A 19,905-nucleotide genomic window follows, 5' to 3' on the forward strand; every position below is an offset into this window, starting at 1 on the left:
ATAGCTGAAAATTTCGGCTCGGTCATGTGATCAGCTGTGTCCAATCACAACTAACTAACTTAGTACCGCCAGAGTGTCCCCTTACATCCACCAGGGTGCTTCCTTGCATTCTCCTCCAGGGTGCCTCCTTACCACCTCCAGAGTGCCCCCTTAGTACTACTGTACTGTACTAAGGAGCCACCCTGGAGGATGCAAGGGGACATCCTGGAGAATGTAAAGGGGCACACTGGAGGTACTAAGAGGGAACTCTGGAGGATGTAAAGGGCACCCTGAAGGATGTAAAGGGGCACTCTGGATATACTAAGGGGCATTGTAGAGGATGTAAAAGGCCACTCTGGAGGTAAGAAAATAAGTACCTCCAGATTAAGACAGTACCTCCAGAATGCCACCTGCAGAGAGCCCTGATGAGCGATGGCTGCTATCGATCTATGCCATGCAGACCAGCCTGTTCCTGTTCTATTTCTGTCTTGCTCGCCCTCTCCCTGCCACAGCATCGACATTTGCCAGGTCCAGCTTGTAGTGTATATTCCTATATTATTTCTACCTGTTGATTACTGCGGCTCCTTGACGGCATCGCTTCCCACAGCAGGTGTCCTCCGTCTCTGCAGTGAAGTGCAGGGAGAAGGGGGAGGAGGAGTCCAGTCTACACATGAAACATCAGCATGAGCGCTGGGCCGGGGTCCTGACACTGCATGCTCCTTCACTTATGTCAACCCAGCAGCCTCTGCCACTATTTTCCTAGCTGGGAATCAGGGTTTCTGCACTGCCAGAGCCGGATCCGCCTCCTGCCGCATGAGCAGTACCAGAAGTTGGGCACTTCTGAGCTGACAGGGTGCTGTCTTGCTCCCCCCCCAGATGGCCAGGGTCTGGTCGCAATTGCAACCTTTGCTACCCTGGTAGTTCTGCCACTGGTCACTGCCCTCCTAGAAACATTGGAAGATAGATTCCTTATGAGTACTGTTGTCTCTTTGAGAAGTAATAAATACCTATAAGTATTACACATTACATGTTAACCACTTTTTACCCCCTTCATGACCAGGCCATTTTTTTTGCTAAAACACAATATGCTACTTTAAATTGCGAGGTCATGCAATGCTGTGTCATTTTTTTTTCACACATATAGAGCTTTCTTTTTGTGGTATTTGATCACTACTGTTTTTTTTAAATATATATTATTTGTAATATAATAATAATAATGTAATACAAAAAAAAATTGTTTTTACTTTCTGCCATAAAATCGAATAAAAAAAAATTTAATTTCTTCATAAATTTTGGCAAAAATGTATTCTGCTACATGTCTTTGATTAAAAAAAAACCCCAATAACTGTATATTGATTGGTTTGCATGTAAGTTATAGCATCTACAAACTATGGTATACTGTATACACTAGATTTTTTTTTTATACTACTGATCAACAACTTATAACAGGATTGCGGGACTGCGGCAGGCATTCTGACACTGGGTAGGAAATGACATCCCCAGTGACACTGATACAGTGATCAGTGCTAATAAAAAGCACTGACATCGTACTAATGACACTAGGCAGGAAGGGGTTAACATCTGGGGCAATCAAAGGGTTAACTGTGTGCTGTGTGTTATACATCTGATGCTGTGTGTGCAGTGGGCAATCTGACACTAACTGACGCTGGGGGAACTGACTGACTGCCACTGACATCACAAGTGACGTTAATACCATTATCAGTGATAATAATATACCCTGTTACTGTACTAATGACACTGGTTGGGAAGGGGTTAACATCTAGGGTGATCAAGGGGTTAAATGTGTGCTTAACAATGTGTAATGTGTACAAAATGTACTGCTTTTACTAAGAGATCTCTTAGAGAAATCATTCCCTCTACAGAGCTCTGTGTTGAATGTCAACACAGAGCTCTGGACTATGATTGTACACATGCGATCAGCAGGTCCTGGTCGTGAATCATTAGCTGGGCCTTGCTGGTAGGCTCCCACTGTGTGTAATCACAGTGGTTGCTGGGGGGGAGGGGCATGCGCATTCCCAAAACCCAGAAGTAGGCAGGTATGTAGCTTTTCTCATGGGCGGGCAGTCATTGATGGTTAAGCATACACTTAATATCATTTGCTAGATTGAGTAGAGTCACTTGTTCCAAAACACACTAGTAGAGGTCTGCTGGTAGCTAACTAAGTTAAGAAAACTGAATTCATCTCGTACTCCACTCTTCTTAGCTTCTTCATAGACCAGCAGATCTTTGCTCCTTTCACTTAATATTTCTTACGGTTAACCTTTTCCAGATCATTTAAATCATACTCTTATGATCATGCATGCATGCGTAATTATGATAATGCAAACAGTAGCAGGATGTGATGTCAGCGCTCCATATGGGAAATTTTCATTCACTTGGAAGAATACCAGATGACATTTCTCTTAACAATTGTACCATATTTCTGGCATAATAAGTGAATGGTACTTTGCATGGGGAAAAATAAAACCTTCTGCACTGGATTCCATGACAGTCCTACTGTAAACTCAGCACGGTTCTGTTCATACAGATATTCCTGTAATTTGCCCTTCATTCTTGTCATCTTTGTACAGCATGGGAGCCAGCATTCCTACAGAAGCCTCAGTAGTTCATCTGAACCACTGGTTTGCAGCAGCTTTACCATGTTACCAAAATGCTGACTTCAGCATCTCTATTTCCCTTTAGCAGACTGGGAATACCCTGTATTTCAGCTCAGTGTGTGGTTAACCAATCCATAAACATTGCCAGATTTTGAGAAGACAATAGAGAGATCCAAGTGTTTTCTAAAAACCATTGAAGCCAATGCTTGTTTCCTAAGTCAGCACACTATCCAAAAATGCTTTACCTCCAAGGAGAAAATGATATGGTGCCTTAATAAAGGAAAACATGTTTGGTTTGGCCTGTAATTTGAAGAGAAATGCTTACTGAAACGTAATGATACTACGCAGAAAGGATTTATAAAACTTCAAACATTGCAATTATTTCTTCAAACATCTCATTTGTGCACAACATAGATCTTTCCATTATATTGTACAGCTTCTTCTCTTCATACACAAGTTACTGTATATGAATCATTTTCAACTCTTGCAGAATATACCAGGTTTTGTTGCCTAACAGTTCTGCCCTGTAACTCTGCATACCTCAAACCTCTATTTAAAGCTGAACTCTGGGCAAGGTAGCCCAAATGAAGAATTGTATAGTACATGGCTTCTGGGAATACTAAACCAGACTTAGGCCTCATTTAGAGGGGCGCAGACACTCATATGCAACTAACAGAAACTCATCAAAAGGATATTGCACCTCATAGGATAATAACTGCAATATTTATTATGGACATAAAAGTACAAAACATATGTTCAGTGCAGACACTCATAGCCAGAGAAAAAGCTTCTTGTTTATGCGACTTCACCTGCCGGGTGCTCCATGCAGGCAGTCCTTATATATCTATTGAGATGCAGTGGCTGCATGAACACAGCTGCTCATCTCAATTCGACAGTTGTGAGGGTGAGTGGGCCCGAGCGCAGACACTCTGCTGTCAGTACTGCTCACCCGCACCCACACGATTGTCAGATTGGGATGAGCTGCTGTGTCCATGCATCACAATAGTTATGAAGGGGCTGCCTGCAAGCGGCATAGTTACATAGTAAGTCTAGCTGAAAAAGACAAAAGTCCATCCAGTTCACCCATTAAAAAAAAACAGTTATAATCCTATACCCACAGTTGATCCAGAGGAAGGCAAAAAAAAAACCCCCAGCAAAGCATGATCCAATTTGCTCCTGCAGGGGAAAAAATTCCTTCCTGATCCCCCAAGAGGCAATCGGATATTCCCTGGATCAACTTTACCTATAAATGTTAGTAACCAGTTATATTCTGTGTATCTAAAAAAGAATCCAGGCCTTTTTTAAAGCAATCCACTGAGCTGGCCAGAACCAACTCTTGAGGGAGTCTATTCCACATTTTCACAGCTCTCACTGTGAAGAAACCTTTCCATGTTTGGAGATTACATTTCTTTTCCTCCAGACGTAAAGAGTGCCCCCTTGTCCTCTGTGATGACTTCAAGGTGAATATATATATATATATATATATATATATATATGTGTGTGATTTTGTGCACCTGTGCCGCTCTGTAGCAGTCTTCTGCTATAGGGCGGTCAGGAAGCGTTTACAGATGCGGTTTGTTTTACAGCGCTGCGTTACTTTAACTGACAATTGCTCGGTCATGCAACACTGCACCAAAATTAAATTTACGTCCTTTTTTTCCCACAAATTGAGCTTTCTTTCGATGGTATTTGATCGCCTGTGCATTTTTAATTTTTTGCGCTATAAAAAAAAAGGCTGACAATTTTGAGAAAAAAAAACAATATTTTGGACTTTTTGCTATAAAACATGTCCAGTAAAAACATTTAAAAATCAAATTTTGTAACAAATTTCAGCCAAAATGTATTCTGCGACATGTCTTTGCTTAAAAAAATCCCAATACGTGTAAATTAATTGGTTTATGTGCAAGTTAGAGCGTCTACAAAAGATACTTTTTTTTTTTTTTTTAATATAATAATAATGACGGCAATCAGCGACTTATGGCGGTGATCAGCGATTTATGACAGTGATCAGCGACTTATGGCGGGACTGCGGGACTGTGGCGAACATTTTGACACTGGGGGGGGAACTAACTTGAGGTCACTGGCATCTCCAGTAACACCAATACAGTGATCAGTGGAAAAAAAACACTGACACTGTACTAATGGCACTGGGGAGGAAGGGGTTAACATTTTTATTCAATCAAAGGGTTAACCTTGTGAGGGGAGTGTTTTACTAGTGGGCGGAGGGGGGTGTACTTCACAGGAACACACTGACCCTGAGAGCTTAACTCCACTCTCAGGATCAGTGTGTTAGGAACTGACAGGGAGCAGAGCTGCAGTGTAAACACTGCAGCCGTGCTCCCTGTCAGTGATTGCCGGTAATCGCCGGGACCCGGGGGGTAATGACCGGCCGAGACCCGATGATTGACAGCCACAGCCACGATCGGTGGCGCGGGTAGGTGCCTGTTTTGCAAAATGACGTTTTAGAACGTGATTTTGCGTAGGGGTGCCGCCCTGTCGCCGTTTTAATACAGTGACTGGTCGGCAAGTGGTTAATCTCCTCTTCTCAAGAGAGAATAAAGTCAGTTCCTCTAATCTTTCCTCATAGCTGAGCTCCTCCATGCCTCTTATCAGTTTGGTTGTCCTTCTCTGTACCTTCTCCAGTTCCCCAATGTTCTTTTTGTGAATTGGTGCCCAAAACTGAACTGCATATTCCAGATGAGGTCTTACTAATGATTTGTAAACATGCTGCATAAACAAGGCGCTCATTGAACAGGCTGCGGGTTTCAGTGCCCATCTAAATGAGACCTTACAGCAGTAACTGGTAGTTTTTTGGAGTGTTAGAATAATCTAGATTTAACCGTAAATATTTCCCCTTTAATTCTTTACACATTTATGCTATCTTTCCAGCATTGTAATTTTGTTGATAAAAAATTGTAGCTACAATAGAGAATGCATGCATTCTTTGATGACAGTTTTCATTTTTTTCACAGCTGCTGGGCGATTATGACAAGGTTAAAGCCATATCAGAAGGAACGAACTGCAAGTGCAAGTGTGTTGTAAAGCCGCTGAACAGAGACTCATGTCAAACATATAAGAAGAGTTCTTCAGAGGCAGAAGATTACTATACTGTGGAGACTATAACTTCTGGACCAGACTGTAAGTGTGCATGTGTAGCACCACCGTCTGCTCTAAACCCTTGTGAGGGAGATTTTCGCCTAAGGAAGTTACAAGAAGCAGAGAAAAATGGTTTCAAGGTAGTTGTTCCATACTAATACATACTTGTGCAGTTGTGCTACTTCTTACTCTTTGAATTACAGTGTCACCATATGGTTTGTATTTTCAGAATTAGAAATTATGTTTCCTGAAATGCACATTTCTACACAAGATCCCTGGGGCCAGTTTACACAATTCTGTAGAACTCTTAGGTAATATTTCAGAGCTTTTAGATATGAAGTCAGAATTTCTGAAAGCTCTGAGATAATCCAAATTCTTAGACAGTCATTAGTATTGGCTATGATTTATCTTGAGAGGCCACTTTTTCACCTAATTGCTATCATACCTTGATGAATTAATCCCAGTATCACAGAATTCAGAGGTAATGGCCCTGATTTACTAAATTAAATTACGAAGAACTAGGGTAAATCACTGTATTTGCATTGTTGGCTTACTTGAGCATGCATGTGTACATGCAGAGTAAGCATGATGCCTGGACACAGACGGTCCGCATCCAGGACTGATCATCCACAGGTAATCGCTGCATGTTCAATTATATGCACACGAGCGCAAATGACTGTAGTCACTGTCAGCCTTTCATTGCATTGAATGGGGCTTCCCACCCGCAGGAAACACTTTTGAGTCTCCCATGGGAAATCATAGTTAGCCCCATATGTAAGGGTGAATAAGTCCCTTAAGTTTCTGGTGCTATAAAAACGTACTTTAGATACCAAGTTTTTATGTTCATGCAAAAATAAAGGCTAGGTATACACGTGGTATGCCTGTCATTCCTGCTTAAAATTATCCTGTTGATGGCCAATAATACATTGTATGCTATGCAGTATCTTATTCTTGTAGTGAAACCTGAGCCTGTGCTTTTGTCCCTATGAATTTGGACCTAGTCTTGCTATTTAACATAGTACTGCTGCTGGCCAATTTGACATTTCTGTATCATCCACAATCTCTCAATTGTTAATAAGAGTTTGATAGAAATTGGCTAGAAGCAGGAGTTTGGCGTCAATGAGAACAAGGACAGCCACATACTACTACTGGCTTATTTCTATCTGCTGGTCAAGGCAGGCTTATTAACCACTTCCCGTACATCCTATAGCAAAAGTACTGCTACAGGGTGGTACGGGTGCGCAAAATCACATATATATATATATATATATATATATACGCGATTTTGCAGTTCCGGGTAGGGGGTGCCACCATTTGCAGCCTCGACTGTCAATCACTGGGTCTAGGCCAGTGATTACTCACCGGCGTCCGGTGATTGCCGAGCATCTCCCACGGGGCAGGGGATAACTGTTTGTAAACAATACAGTTCTCTCCTCTGTCAGCTCGTGTGCACTGCTTTGCATGGCTGTGCACAGCACAGCCATGCAAAGCAGTGTGCTTACAGTGAAGCACACACACACAGGATACAGTGTAAACGGCACACAGTTAACCCTTTGACCGCCCCACATGCTAACCCCTTCCTCCCCAGTGCCATTAATACAGTGTCAGTGATTTTTATTAGCACTGATCACTTTATTGGTGTCACTGGGGATGTCAGTGACAGAAAGTCAGTTCCCACCAGTGTCAGAATGCCCGCTGCAGTCCCGCTATAAGTCACTTATCACCGCCATTACTAAAAAAAAAATTATAAAATTCCAGTATATATACCGTCATTTAAACCAATTAATTTACACGTATTGGGATTTTGTTTAGCAAAGACATGTAGCAGAATACATTTTGGCCTAAATTTATGACAAAATTAGATTTTTTTAATTTTTTTACTGGACATGTTTAATAGCAAAAAGTCAAAAATATTGTTTTTTTCTCCACATTTTCTGTCTTTTTTTTTATAGCGCAAAAAATAAAAACCGCACAGGCGAGCATATACCACCAAAAGAAAGCTCTATTTGTGGGTCAAAAAAAGGATGTAAATTTCAATGTCATTTGCATGACTGCGCAATTGTCAGTTAAAGTAACGCATTGCCGTAACGCAAAAAATGGCCTGGTCAGGAAGGGGCGTAAATCCTCTAGAGGGCAAGTGGTTAAAATGAAAAAAAAAGTTTTTCTACTAAAACTACCAGAAAAAAAACACATTAAACTGAGATGAATCAGAGTGGAGTGCTTCTATTGTATCTTAGCATCCTCATTGTAGAAGAGAAAAAAAATCAATTTCACAACCAAATATGCTCTGACAGTATACACCATCACCATGCTTTGTCCATGAAAATCGTGGTTCCATAATACCACATAAAGCTTTAACTCCATTCCTGTCCAAGCCATTTTTACATTTTTCAGCTTTGTCAAAATCTTAAAAACAATTACTCAGTAAGGCAACACTGTACCAGATAGACAGATAGAGCTTTCTTCTGGTGGTATTTAATCTCCGCTGCATTTTTCATTTTTTTGCTATAAATATGATAAAATACTAAAACTGTTGAAATAAAAACACATTTTTCTTAGTTTCTGTTATAAAATTGTGCAAAGAATACATTTTTTAAATAAAAAAGCTACAATGTTCTGTACAAATTCTATGAAAAAATAATAGAAAATTTGTTTTTTTTTCACAAAAGTTGTCATTTTCACTAGTTTTATCCCGTATACAGCATAGGCATACTTATAATTACACCCCAAAACACATTCTGCTTTGCCTCCTTAGTATGGGGATACCACGTGTGAGACCTTTTCACAGCTTAGATGCACCAGGACAGTGGAAACGCCACAAAATGATCCCATTTTTGGAAAGCAAACACTCCAAGGTATTTTCTAAGGCATAGTGAGTTTTTTGAAATGCAGGAAAGAAAATGAAAATGTATTTTTATTACATAAAGTTGTCAATAATAGGATATTTCTAATATGCATCATAGGCATACTTAGAAATACACCCAAAAACACATTCTGTTACTGCTCCAGAGTTTGGGGATACCACATGTGTGAGATTTTTTTTACAGCCCAGCCCAAAATCCAAGAAGTACCTTTAGGCTTTCTAGGATTCTCATTTCCTGACTACTTATCACACCCATAAAATGACCACGTTTTGGAAAGAAAACACCCAAGGTATTTCTTGAGAGGCATATTGAGTTTTTGAAGACTTCATTTTTTTGCCACAATTTTTTTGGAAAGTGCAAAATATAAATGAAATTAAGTTTTTATTACACAAAGTTGTCAACTGAATAAGATATTTCTAACATACAGCATAGACATACTTAGAAGTACAACCCAAAACACATTCTGCTACTCCTTCTGAATATGGTGATACCACATGCGTGAGACTTTTTCAGTGCCTGGACTGATTATGTACCAGACATTGTATCTTGTGTATCACACAAATCAACCAATTGTATAAAAGGCAATTAACAGTAATGGTCATCTCTATTTGAGTTGGTCAAGGAATATAGCTTAGTGTAGCATCACCTATAGCCGTCTCAATTCCTATAGCCAAACAAGCCTAGCCTACTGCTACTTGGCTTCCCCAGGAATGCCATGTTCACTTGCCAGGAAGTACAGGAGGCTAAAGAAAGGAAGAACAAAAGAGTTCTTTTGGTCACAGGAGTTCAGTTATCCACAGGGGATGGCTAGGACTGGTGTCTTTCAGGAACATAATTAGTCAGACATGCAAATGAGTCAGTTCAGGCACAGGCAGATTCATGGTCAGCACTGGGTAAAGGATTGGTCCAGGCAACAGACAGAAACATGATCGATAAACAGGTAAATCAGGAACACTGATCCTATCTACACTGGTCTGGCGACACTGTGGCTGGTGTGGTGGCGACTGGAGAACTGTGACTGGCTGCACTGTTAGGGCTCATTCATATGGGAGGTTGGAAAGGGAGGGGCATTAAACTTATGGCTGAGCAGTGATTTTACCATCCTTAACCACTGCCTCCTTTAGCTGCGGACGCAGTGGCAGGGGGTATACATCTGCTGTAGCTGCAATGCTTTGCTTCGCAGCTGTGGATAAAATTACTGTATACCTCAAGTATGCCTGCCAATCCTGACCCACTCAAGTGAATGGGGTTGCTTGTGTGGGGTCCACGTTTTAAAGCAGATGAAGAGGAGGCGATACAATGCTTCCTCACTGCCTGTCAAAAGCTGTCCGAAGAGTGATCTGAACAGGGTTGGCTCTTGACAGAGCATTATACATGAGAACAAGTCCTTATGGTGACACAATGACTGCTGTGGTGGTGATCAGGGATACTGTAACTGGTGTAGAGATGATCAGGGACACTGTAACTGGTGTGACGATGATCATGGACACTGGGACTGGTGTGGCAGTGATCAGGGGCATTGGGACTGGTGTGGCAGTGGTCAGAGACACTGTAATTGGTGTAGAGGTGATCAGGGACAATATAAGTGGTGTGGCGGTGATCAGGGACACCACGACTGGTATTGTTATAAAATTTACTAATAGTAATATTTGTATAGATAAACCAATTATTTTCTTGAGTGATTAGTAATACTGCATCAATGATTGTCTGTCTGTACTGCACTAATACCAAGTGTACAAATCACCATGGAATTAACTCAAGAGATTTTCTGTCCCGTAGCTATCAACCATTATAGAAATGTTGGAAGGGGCTTTCTATGGATTTGATCTACTGAAACTGCATAGTGTGACTACAAAAATGATTGGCCGCATTGAGAAACTTGAGGAGGTAAGCTTTCAGATCTGCAATTTCTAAGTCCATGTTTTGCTTTCTAAAGTAAAGAATGAAATATATGTTATGTAACTTGATTTACGTACAATAAATTATATTAGAAAAAAACTCCACTCACCGGCCACTTTTATTAGGTACACCTTGACAGTACCAGGTTGGACCACCTTTTTGCCTTCAGAACTGCCTTAATTCTTTGTGGCATAGATTCAACAAGGTGTTGGAAACATTCTTCAGGGATTTTGGTTCATATTGACATGATAGCATTACACAGTTGCTGCAGATTTGTCGGCTGCACATACATGCGAATCTCTTATTCCACCACATCCCAAAAGTGCTCTTTTGGATTGAGATGTGATGACTATGGAGGCCATTGGAGAACGGTGAACTCATTGTCACATTCAAGAAACCAGTTTGAGATGATTTGAGCTTTGAGACATGGTGAATTATCCTGCTGGAGGTAGCCATCAGAAGATAGGTACATGGTAGTCCTAAAGGGATGGACATGGTCAGCAACAATACTCAGGTGGGCCATGGCCTTTCAACGATGCTCAATTTGTAAGGGCCCAAAATGTACCAGGTAAATATCCCCCACACTATTACACCACCACCAGCCTGAACCATTGATACAAGGCAGGATGGATCCATGCTTTCATGTTGTTTACGCCAAATTCTGACCCTACCATCTGAATGTCACAACTGAAATCGAGACTCATCAGATCAGGCAATGTTTTTTCAATCTTCTATTGTCCAATTTTGGTGAGCCTGTGAGAATTTTAGCCTCCATTTCCTGTAAATAGCTGAAAGGAGTGGCACCCAATGTGGTCTTCTGCTGCTGTAGCCCATCTGCTTCAAGGTTCGACGAGATGTGTGTTCAGAGATGGTATTCTGCATACCTTGGTTGTAACGAGTGGTTATTTGAGTTACTGTTGTTTTTCTATCATCTCGTACCAGTCTGTCCATTCTTATCCGACCTCTGACATCAACAAGGCATTTTCATCCACACAACTGCCATTCACTGGATATTTTCTCTCTTTCAGACCATTTTCTGTAAACTCTAGAGATGGTTGTGCATGAAAATCCCAGTAGATCAGCAGTTTGTGAAATACTCAGACCAGCTCATCTGGCACCAACAACCATGCCACATTCAGAGTCACTTAAATCCCCTTTCTTTCCCATTCTGATGATCAGTTTGAACTTCAGCAATTTGTCTTCACCGCGTCTAGATGCCTAAATGCATTGAGTTGCTGCCATGTGATTGATTCATTATCAATTTGTGTTACCAAGCAATTGAACAGGTGTACCTAATAAAGTGGCTGGTGAGTGTATTTTCTTACATAAGGATGTGAGTGGATTGCACATGTCACACATGGACTAAAAGGATTAGACTTATATGTTGCTATTGTGGAAATTATGGTTTTGGAAAGTGTATTAAATTGCAGTTACATTTTTTAATTAAATTAACAACACATTACATGAAAAACAGCTACCACGTTGTTAGCCTTGGTTCACACTGCCTGGACTTAATATGTGACTTGAGATCTATAAAGTCGCATTGGCAAATCAAAACACAGTCATTTAAATGGGTCCTATTCAATGCAACTCAAGTCGCAGTGACAGAAAAAAGGTTCCTGCACTACTATTCTGCAACTTTGGTGTGACCTGAGTGCCATAGACTACAGTATTAAATCACCAAAGTTGCTAGCAAGTGACAAGGAAGTAGCAAGGAAATTGCAAGCAAGTTGCAAGGAAGTCGCACGACTTTGGGGTTGCAGCAGTGTGACCCAAGTCTTAGGGTTAAGCAACCTGCTTTACACACAGACAAAGAGACGGGCACAGAAAGTAAAAAGTAGTGTAGATTCAGAGAAAGGTACTGATAGACGGGACAATTAAAAGGATATAGACAAGCACAGATGTACAAGGGATCCAGGATCAGGCCAGGAGGTTGCAGGCCACAGAGTTTCTGACTGCATTTATTTTCAGTGAAGTTAAAAGAGAAGTATGGGAAACATTGTTTTCTTTAAATCATAATTACCTAGGTGGATGCAGTATCAGTCCGATGCTGCATCTGTCCCCTGCTGGCTCTAAGGGTGAGAACTCAGTGATCGCATGACTGCTGATCGCTGAGTTCTCACCGCCACTGTAAGCAGAGAGCAGTGACTGTCTGCTCTGCCTCTCATTCTCACTCTAGCACTGGGCTGCGGAGTGGATGGATCCCAGTGGCGCGCTGAGAGGCTGAGCCAGATGCCACTCCAGACTGGGTTGCATCTCGACCATATGGTCGCAATCTTTCCCCAGCCTGGGATGGCTCTGTAACATCAGCCTACACCAGGCTTCAGCCTGCTGTCAGCTGAAAATGGGTTACAGGAGTGCAAAATGAACTGCACTGTTGTGATCCACAGGAGAAGTACAGCCAAAAGAGCTTTGTCTATACTTCTCCTTTAATTTATCATACCGGAGGCTGAAGGACAAGTGCAAATCGTAATCGGTAGTGAAATTTTAAATAATTCTATAAGATACGTTTCCTCCATATGTGGAGAGACAAAGAGGCTGGAATTCTACTTGGCTTACATGATCAACACTGTAGTACAATATTAGTCTTGGCATAACAAACTCTTATTAACTATATTTCTTCAGGTTATTTCTAAAAATATCACAAAAGAGCAAGACAAAATGAAAGACACTAAGGACAAAATTCAGACTGAGGCAAGCAAGAAAAATGAATATAATAATACAAAAACTAGAGATGAAGAGCTTGACAGCATTGGAAAAATTCTTCAAAGAGATGCAGCCGCAGCCTACACTGATACACATGTAAGTCTATACCTTCACATGCGCTTCACCATCTATTGGAACAATCTGCAGATAAGTGTGCAATGCATCAATATGTCTCAGCACTGGCTTTCAGTAGCCCTCCCATCTCCCAAACTTTTTCTATTTAAACACTGTAAAGTAAAATGTGGCAGCTAAACTTTCTTAGTGAATTCTTCATGTTATGTCTAAGGCTAGCCATAGATGAGTCAAATTTTTTTTGTTCGACTTGCAGATTGAACGGAAAAAACTGACCTAATTCCCACTTCTTCATTCTGCTGATTTTCCAACAGGGCAGTTGAACAGAAGTCAAAATGACTTCTCTTCAACCACAGTAGCCATACATGGATCGAAATTTAGCCAGTGCCTGCTGAAATAGCCACATTTCATTCCAACAAAGAAAACTGCCATATAGTGCTGTAAGATGGTCCCCTAGTTTGGAAGGCACTCATCATGCTACTAGGGAAGAGCTGACGGTCACCAAGAGTAAGCCCGTCGCTCATGAGGCTGATGAATTAAAACCCGAGGATGTCCTGCTTTTGCTGGACAGAAAAGGAATATCAATAGCTGTAAAGACATTATCACCGTAAGAATATGGAGCTCATGAACCCAGGAAAATTAGAAATTGTTAAAGATCAAATGGATAAAGCCAACATTGATTTATTAGAAATTAGTGAACTCAAATGGACAGAGACACTTTAAATCAAATGAACATTGGCTTTGCTATTTTGGTCACAAAACTTACAAAAAAAAACGTGTGGCATTCATCCTCAATAATAAGCTTTCAAAGATGGTTCTAAAGTACAATTCTATTAGTGACAGGGTCATGTCAATCCGTCTATAGGAAAGGCCGATCAATGTTACCCTGACAAAAGTATATGCTCCAACAACAGAAGATTCAGAAGTGAAGGATTTAGAGTTGTTTTATGAACAACCTCAAAAGGCAATAGATCTAGTAGAGAATCAAGATCAACTGATTATCATGGGGGACTTCAATGCAAAAGTAGGATATGCATCTGAAGATGCAGTGGTTGGAAAGTACGGCCTTGGAGAAAGAAATTAAGCCAGTAATAACTTTGCACAGTTTTGCAAAACTAATCCACTGTCCGTCATGAACACACATTTTCAGCACCACAAGTGTCAGCTACACACATGGACCTCTGTAAATGGCATGCATTGTAATCAAATTTACTACATCTGCATAGTACAGAGGTAGAAATATGCAGTTTTGACAGCAAGGACTAAACCTGGAGCTGATTGTGGAAGCAACCATGAGCTTTTGATATGCAAGATCAAGGTAAAGCTTTGCAAAAAGAAGATCACCAGAGGACCTCCATGATATGACATTGAAAATATTTCACAAGATTACTGGATTAAACAAAACAACCGATTTTGATACAGGAAATAAAGGGCCCGAGAGAATGACATCAAAACTATACTTAATGAAGCAGCTGAAAATATATTACAGATAAGGAAAAAGCCAAGAAGTCACCTTGAATTTCAGAAGAAGCTAGAAATGTGGCAGAACAAAGAAGGCCATCCAAAAATTCTGGTGATAGAGTGAAAGTATCACAAATGAACCGAACATTTGCATGCCAAGTTCGGAAAGATATAGAATGATATCTCACAGATATTTGTAAGAATATTAAAGCTGAGCACATCAAGGACAACCAGACTAGTTTATCAGGACAATAGGAGATTTTGGCAGAAATTCCAAACTAGATTGGGAATACCTAAATGTAACAGATTGATTCTGAATGATCCAGAGAACATTAAAAGGAGATGGAAAGATTATACCAAATATTTATATAAAAAAAGTACTGTGAGTAATGCTGAACCAGAAATCTTAGAAGTCATAGCAACAATTAATGGTTTATCGAATAATAAGTCACCAGGTATCGATGGTATCCCTGTTGAGTTAATGAGAGGCTCTGAAGGTGCTATCATGGCCCACACTGTGTCAGTGGATTTGGAAGGAAAAAATATGGCCAACCAACAGAAGAAAATCACTGTTCATTTCTATACTGAAGAAAGGCAATAACAAAGATTGTAACAACTACAGAACAATTGCATTCATTTCACGTGCCAGAAAAGTATTGCTGAAAATAATGCAATGTATTATACAGTCATACAGTTGTGTTCAAAATTATAGCAGTATGTTGAAAAAAGTGAATAAAGCTCAAAATCCTTCTAATAGCTTTTATTTCCATACACACAAATGCATTGGGAACACTACACATTCTATTCCAAATCAAAACATGAAGAAAAATATATCAAATTTGTGTTGTTCCTCTAAAAAAATTAAAGAAAAGTGAATATTAGACTGTTCAAAAAATAGCAGTGTTTGTATTCTTCTGTGCAAACTCAAACATTCACTATATAAACTGAAAAATGTTTGAAGATTTTGCTTTCCTTTGAATCACTTAATTAATATTTAGTTGTATAAGCACTGTTTCTGAGAACTGCTGTACATCTGTGTTGCACGGAGTCAACCAACTTCTGGCACCTGTGAACAGGTATTCCAGCCCAGGATGATTGGACTACATTCCACAGTTCTTCTCTAATTCCTGGTTTTGCCTCAGAAACTGCATTTTTGATGTCACCTCACAAGTTTTCTATTGGATTAAGATCCGGGGATTGGGCTGGCCACTCCATAACATCAATCTTGTTGGTCTGGAACCAAGATGTTGCACATTTACTGGTGTGTTTGGGGTCGTTGTCTTGTTGGAACACCCATTTCAAGGGCATTTCCTCTTAAGCATAAGGCAGCATGACCTCTTCAAGTATTCTGATGTATTCAAACTGATCCATGATCCCTGGTATGCGATAAATAGGCCCAACACCGTAGTATGAGAAACATCCCCATATCATGATGCTTGCACAACCATGCTTCCCTGTCTTCACAGTGTACTGTGGCTTGAATTCAGTGTTTGGGGGTCGTCTGACAAACTGTCTCCGGCCACTAGACCCAAAAAGAACAATCTTACTTTCATCAGTCCACAAAATGTTGCGCCATTTCTCTTTAGGCCAGTCAATGTGCTCTTTGGCAAATTGTAACCTCTTCAGCACATGTCTTTTTTTCAACAGTGGGACTTTACGGGGGCTTCTTGCAGATAGCTTGGCTTCACATAGGCGTCTTCTAATTGTAACAGTACTCACAGGTAACTTTAGACCTTCTTTGATCTTCCTGGAGCTGATTGTTGGCTGAGTCCTTGCCATTTTGGCTATTCTTCTATCCATTTGAATGGTAGTTTTTTGCTTTCTTCCACGTCTTTCAGGTTTTGGTTGCTATTTTAAAGCATTTGCAATCATTTTAGCTGAGCAGCCTATCATTTTCTGTACTTCTTTATATGTTTTCCCCTCTCCAATCAACTTTTTAATCAAGGTACGCTGTTCTTCTGAACAGTGTCTGGAATGACCCATTTTCCTCAGAATTTCGGAGAGAAATGCACTGTAACCAGCATGTACAAAATTTGCTGCCTTCCTTCCTTAAATAAGGGCAATAATTGCCACCTGTTTTTCAAAGAATGAATGACCTCACTAATAGAACTCCACACTGCTATTATTTTGAACATGCCCCTTTCAATTAGTGATTCAATTACACAGAATCAGCAGCATGCATGTCATGACTGTTGGGTCTGCTGGATTTCTATTACTCTACTACACCTGCTAGTAAATTATTTGCCACGTAGAAATATAATTTCTACCAAAAACAGTGATTGATCAAGTTAGTGATGTCTGACTGCTATTATTTTGAACACAACTGTACATTGAATGAGAACTACTTGAAGCTCAGGCTGGATTCAGAGAAGGTCAAGGAGCAAGACACATTGTAGCCAATGGTAAATGGATGTTAGAGAAGTCCAAATACTAAAAGACAGCATAATTTTATTTCATTGACTACAGCAAAGCATTTATTGTGTAGATCATGATAAATTGTGGAGGACTCTGTTGAAAAGGGGAATACCTAAACACATAACTCATATGATCAAAAGTCTCTATACAAATCAAGAAGCTGCAGTAAGAAATAAATATGGCAACACTTACTGATATCCAATAACACAAGGCATCAGGCAGGGATGCATCTTGGCACCTTACTTGTTCAAGCTATATGCTGAAGCCATCTTCAGAAATGCAAATTTGGAAGACAAAGTGTCTGTCAATATCAAAGCTAGCAGTTGAAACATAAACACCCTGCTCTTTGCAAGCAACACAAAGCTCATCACCAGCAGCAAAGAAGATATGCTGTATTTACCAAGAATGTCAAAACCGAAAGTAAAAAAGTGGGATTAGAACTGAATATAAACAAGACAAAGATCATGAACACAGAAAATGATAACGATTTTGAGCTTGATGGCGATTGAATATACATTGTAAAGCATTTTAATTTCCTGGGCTCTTTTTCAACAATGAAGCATCTAGTAGTGACTAAATATTCAGCAGAATAGCACTTAGTAGCCACACAATGAAGACTCTTGACAAAGTATACAAAGGTAAGGAAATTATACTCAAAACAAAGATCAGAACCGTCCATGCGCTCATCTTCTTAGTTGTCAGTTATGGCTGTAAAAGCTGGATACAGCAAAAACAGGACAGAAAAAAAGATCGACTCATTTGAGTTTTGATGCTGGAAAAGGATTTTATGTATTCCGTGGACAGTCTATAGAACTAATATTTTAATTTTGAAGAGTTCAAACCGACTATGTCAAATGAGCTTTTCAACTGTCCTATTTTGGTCACCCTGTTAGAAGAGAGAGATCACTGAAGTGGGAAATTCATGTTTGGGTGCAAAGGCACCAGGAGAAGAGGGAAACCAGCTACTAGATGGTTGGACACATTGACTACAGCTGTGGAGATGACATTGGAAGATCTCACCAGACTATCGCAAAACAAACTTGTTTTTAGAACTCTAATTCATCAGGTGGGTAGGAGTGGGACCCGAGTTGATGGAACTTAAAAAAAAAAAAGCTTAAGAGGAAGGGAAGCTTCACAACTGCATGTAGTTTCAAGTTAAACACAAGAATGATTTTGGTAAGGCGAGGATAGCACAGAAAAATAGAGCTACTGGAGTACAGGTTCTTTGTGTGCTGTAAGCACAGTACATTTTAAAGAGGAACTGAACACTGGAAGTGCCCAAATACAAGGCTGGCCAAAGGAAAAGGGATAGTCACCATTATTACCTGGTCTCCCTGTAGGCGATCCTTTGCCAATACTGCCTTACTATGACTTTTTCTGCACTATGTCTCTGTGAGAAGATGGCCATTTTGGTAGCGGCAGGGTTTTGCTTCCTTATGTCAGAACCTCCAGCAAGGAAAACTGTCAACAGTGTGGAAGTAGGAAACTGATGAAATTTAATCAGTGTTTGACCAGCTTTGGAAAATAGTTTGATAAGCACAATATAAAATGAATAGATGTGTACATACCATAAAAAATAACACTGAAATGTTGAGATGTACTTAAGGATCTTACTAATATGCTATCACATTCCTCCTGACCCCTGTAAGCCTTACGTCAACCATAGATGGGTAGAATTTCAGATGAAAATTCTTAGTAAATTAATGTTCTAAGAACATTTGTTTTTTTTCCTAATTATTAGTGGGTCAAATTGGTTTTGTTTTGTTTTTGACCGCAGTGACGAAAATTTGCAGGAGCACTTGAATGTTCTAAGAATGTTCTGAGATTTTTGTACACATTTTTCTAAAGCTTTTCTTAAGTATTTTTGGTTGAAATTCTATCCATCCATGGCCAACATTACAATTGAAACATCTTGCTCTTGATCACTACATGAAAGATGATCATATAATGCAGTACTCTAAAATACTGTATGTCCGTAATTCAGTTCCACACTGCCACATTGCATGTAAAGGGAGTTGATGTAAAAATGTAAAATTATTATACCTTAAGGATAAGAATACCTTGTTAAGTATATATATAGGACTACTATAGCATCAATGGGCCACTATTTCTTTTTATTCTGACCTTCTACATCAACACACATCTGTATCCTAATGAATTAAAAACATTTGTAGATAGCAAAGCTAATTATTGAATTTTTTTTTTGGTTTATTAACTCATGTTTGTTGATGAATGGTGGATGTGAAGGGCAACACAGTGGCTAAATAGTTAGCACTTCTGCCAGGCAGTACTAGGGGCGTGGGTTCAAATCCCAACCATGGCACAACCTGCCAGGAGTTTGCATGTTCTCTCTGTGCCTGCGTGTGTTTCCTCCAGGTATTCTGGTTTCCTCCCACACTCCAAAGAAATGCTGGTAGGTTAATTGGATCCTGTCTAAATTGGCCCTAGTATGTGTGTGAATGTAAGTTAGGGACCTTAGATTGTACTCCCCTTGAGGGTTAGGGACTGATGTAATGTACAATATATATGTAAAGTGCTGCGTAAATTGATGGTGCTATATAAGTACCTGTAATAAATAAATAATAAGGGGAAAGAGGTATCACAAGATGGTTTTGGAGCAGGAACTTCATAAACATTGGATAGTAAATGGAATAGTTATTCTATATAAATGGCCAGAAAAGGAAAATTAATAATTACAGTGTAGATAATCAAACAAAAATAATGATACCTAAACATTTTTAAATGCATCATAATGTTGCAATTCTGCTTGGATTATTTTTATGCTTTAAAAAACT

The 19,905-nt window shown here is 39.8% G+C and overlaps 1 protein-coding gene across 1 annotated transcript in view; it reads left to right on the forward strand.

Moving 5' to 3' along the window:
- Positions 1-19,905, forward strand: part of OLFML2B (olfactomedin like 2B) — a 239,819-nt gene that overhangs the window by 97,193 nt on the left and 122,721 nt on the right. The window contains exons 2-4 of the mRNA XM_089683074.1: positions 5,570-5,833; positions 10,337-10,444; positions 13,082-13,258. Coding sequence (XP_089539200.1) covers positions 5,570-5,833; positions 10,337-10,444; positions 13,082-13,258 — 549 coding nt within the window. The remainder of the gene's footprint in view (positions 1-5,569; positions 5,834-10,336; positions 10,445-13,081; positions 13,259-19,905) is intronic.

Source organism: Staurois parvus, unplaced genomic scaffold (assembly GCF_062004578.1).
Source record: "Staurois parvus isolate SC_StPar_1 unplaced genomic scaffold, SC_StPar_1.0 ptg000300l, whole genome shotgun sequence".
Classification (NCBI taxonomy): domain Eukaryota; kingdom Metazoa; phylum Chordata; class Amphibia; order Anura; family Ranidae; genus Staurois; species Staurois parvus.